This window comes from Phalaenopsis equestris, unplaced genomic scaffold (genome assembly GCF_001263595.1).
Source record: "Phalaenopsis equestris unplaced genomic scaffold, ASM126359v1 Scaffold000174, whole genome shotgun sequence".
Lineage (NCBI taxonomy): Eukaryota > Viridiplantae > Streptophyta > Magnoliopsida > Asparagales > Orchidaceae > Phalaenopsis > Phalaenopsis equestris.
Genome location: NW_018164616.1, coordinates 379,421 through 383,042, shown reverse-complemented (window position 1 = coordinate 383,042; position 3,622 = coordinate 379,421). Strand labels below are relative to the sequence as shown.

The following is a 3,622-nucleotide window of genomic DNA, read 5'->3' as shown; positions in this document are numbered from 1 at the left end:
TAATGATGCAATGCTTCCCTTAAAGATTTATCTTTAAACCCCTCACCAATCTCTCAAAAAAATGGAAATTAACAAACCCTAGATCTCCCTATGACTCCTTGTATTCTCTTCACTTCTCCTCCCACTTCAAAATGCTTCAATCCCTCTAAAAATCACCTTTTAAACAGCTTAAAAACCACCACAAAACTCCCCAAGTTGCGGTGAAGCAACTGCAGAAAAACGGTTGTGCCTTGGTGCCTGGAAGTTAGCGCCTATGCACCGATCACTTAGGTTATTGCACTGATTCTAGAGCCTAGGTGTCGATAAGTTAGCACCAAGGCGCTTGGATGGAGTGCCTTAAAGCCTAGAGACTTGCGTCTAGGCGCCCTGCTTGTTGGTTCCAATATGCTCCATTCAGCTTTTTTTGCTTCTTTTCAACTCTGCGTTGCACTATGTGTCCTACCTGCAAGAAAAACATAATAATATCATTCTTTAAAGTGCAGTTTCATCAAAAAAATAAGTATAAAAGATAAAGGAAGTTAAGCATGCTTTAAGACACATCAAAATCTCCCAAACTTAAACGTTACTTGTCCTCAAGCAACACCGATACAAGAAAATAAAATATTCTTTTAAGAATTTATTTTATGCTTATTTTTGGTGATATTACTTTTTAAAGAAGAGTATTTTCATGTTTTTGTTGTATGTATATCATTTTTAGGTGTTTGGAGCAAAAATGACAAAAATAATGAAATTTGGAGCTAAAACCGCGAATTTTGGAATTATGGTGCATGATGCGCCAGTTCGGCGCATGATGCGTCGTTTGACAAAAAATTGGCGCATGATGCGTCAGAGACAACTTTTACAAATTAAGATAGTTTGAGATGAATTTTGCGCAATTTTCAAAGGGACAGTTGTTCTATACACCTATTGGAGTAATTCAATGCATCTAGACACTTTGGAAGGTGCTTTTATGAAGGGATATATCTCTTGGATATCTCTTGGATCAAATGACTTGGATCAAATGACACATCTTTTGAATTCAAAAGAGTTGAATTTTGGAGGGAATTTTGAATTCTTTTTCAAAGGAGGCAGCCCAAAATGAAAGAGGAGGACTTCTCATTTTGTGGGAGAGTGGAAAGAGAGACGAAAAAGAGAGAGAGAGAAAGTTAGCGTGAAAGGCAAGAGGAGATTTTCTTCTAGGGTTGTAAGAGGAGAGGGAAGGTGAGAGATTTCTTCTTCATTACACTTCTAAGAGAGAATTAAGTGGGTTTATAAAGAGAGAAAGGCTTGAAGAGAACTTCTAGGGATTTGCTTGGGAAGGATTGTGAGATAAATTGTATTTTTATTTCTTTTGTTTTGTAAACTTATTTTTATATATGAAATCTGTGTTTTGTCGTATCATTCTCATGAATTTTGAGTAGTCTTATTTATCCTTCTCCCTACTTTAAGATATGATTTTGTGAAGAATTCATTTTTTTTCTACAGTTTTAAATGTTAACAATTTATGATGATTTGAACTCCGATCTTCATTTACTTTTCGATCTGACCAATTGAAATGTTAAAACTTGTTGAGAGACCTATGTTCTAAAAAAGAATATGATTTCTACAACATAAGGAGAATCACATTTAATTTCACGGGAGAGTATGTCATATATGGGATTGAATGCAAATAAATAGGGAAATATACTTTATTGGAATGCAGAATTAGAGATTTTAAGGTGACAAATTAAAATCCCCAATTTGGTCCAGTTGATTGGAAACTAATGCGAGATTGTTAGCCCTCAGGTGATAGCCCTCATTGTTAGCCCTCAGGTGAGGGAGTAGTGGGAGTTCTGGAGTGGCAGTCGGTATCCTCCCAGCATAATGATCCTGATTTTCTATATAGATAGATGTAAAATGTGATGTATGCGATTAATTTCCTTAATAGATATTCTTAATTTGCAACAAAGCCCAAAATTTGATCCTAAACAAAAGATAGGTCAATTTTCATTATGAAGCAAATAAGAATGTAGTTTTTATTTTTACTATGGGATACCACACAAGTATATGTATCGTTATCAAGTAATATAGAATTTTCTGATTAAGTCCTGAATATCGAACCCACAGAGAGAACTAGATTTAGATAACAAAATTTTACTTAGCAATATATTCTTACATAAACTTAAGATGGTAAATTAGGAATGAAAGTTCAATTTTTTTTATAATTTTTGATAATTTGAAAATAAAGTAAGCAACTAATTAACTTAACTAAAATACTTGCAAGATGAAGACAATATAAATAAATTATTTTTTTCCTTATCATGAGCTACATGTAAAAAATTTTGTTGTGGAAGTATGTTAAATGTGTTGTGTCAAATAGAAGAAATAAAATTCCTTACCCTTTCTAAAGATGCTATAAAGAACATTGACTAATCTATAGTTTGAATAGTCTTGAAGACCGGCTAGGCAGGGAAGATACGAGCTCTCACTCTAGAGTTCCCTCTTCTCTCCACCTGGGGGCTAACATCTCCTATCAAAACCTAAAACTATAAATCAAATTGGGGGCTTTAGTCTGTCACTCTAAATTCATCTAATTCTACATCATTGAAAAATTTATTTCTCTAATTATTTGCACTCAGCCCCATGAACTACATTCTCATTCATGAGATCAATATGTGATTCCAATCATCTGTTGACTGAGACAATACCATCTTGGATCTTACATGTTCTCACAACAGGCATTAACATCTTAATTGGCCAAATCAAGAAGTAAATGAAGTGCAAGGTTTTAAATCATCACAACTTCTTCTAACATTGAAGTCTAATACTCCACACAACTTCCTTTAAATATTTAACCACTTATCATTTTTAAGGAAAAATATAATAAAAACTAATTAGAATCCATGGATAAAACACAACCACACATGAGTTTAAAAGTAGAAACCATGCGCAAAAACAAGAAATCTAAATTAAAACCAAGTGTAGACACAAAGATAAACATTTATCTCAAATTATCTCCCCCAAATGCCTTGAAGTTCCTTTGAATTATCTTGCTTCTCTCACAATACAAACTAACACTCAAAATAAAATAAAATAAAGTAAAGGTGGTCGGCGGCGGCGGCGATGGGCGGTGACACCAATGGACTGTGAAGTTTGATGAATGGCTGGCCTCTAGCAGTTTGTCTTGATAATCCAAGTCTTTTCTTATAAAAATCCAAGGGGTGCCTTGGTGTCTCTTCAAAAAGGTGTCTCCATTCAATTAATTGTCTAGAGTCTAGAAGTTGTCTCCACATAAGTCAATTGAATGAATTTTTGTGTCCATGGACTATTTCCCACTTTTTTATCAAGGGTTGCTTCAAAAACCTCTTCAAAATTCCGCTCAATTTAAATAATTCATCAAGTAACTACTTCTGGCGCTTAGGAGTGAGGTACTTCGCGCTTAGGTGGGGCCTTCTCGGTTTTACTGGCACGTAAGCACCAGCTTTGGGCGCTTAGGCACCACAGTTCTTTTGCAAACCTTCTTCATTTTTGCTCCAAATTTAATCATTTTCACTCCTTTCACCATTTTTCATTCATTTAATTGTACCTGAAAAAAAAAACACAGAAAATATTATATTTTTTAGGTGTATCAAAATCCCCCAAACTTAAGATGTTACTTGTCCTC

General features: G+C 34.4%; 1 protein-coding gene across 1 annotated transcript in view; it reads right to left on the bottom strand.

The window, feature by feature from the left end:
- Positions 1-343: 343 nt before the first annotated feature.
- LOC110022156 (sodium/hydrogen exchanger 7-like) overlaps positions 344-3,622 on the bottom strand; it is a 30,125-nt gene continuing 26,846 nt past the window's right edge. The window contains exon 7 of the mRNA XM_020720972.1: positions 344-442. Within this exon, the coding sequence (XP_020576631.1) occupies positions 344-442 (99 nt within the window). The remainder of the gene's footprint in view (positions 443-3,622) is intronic.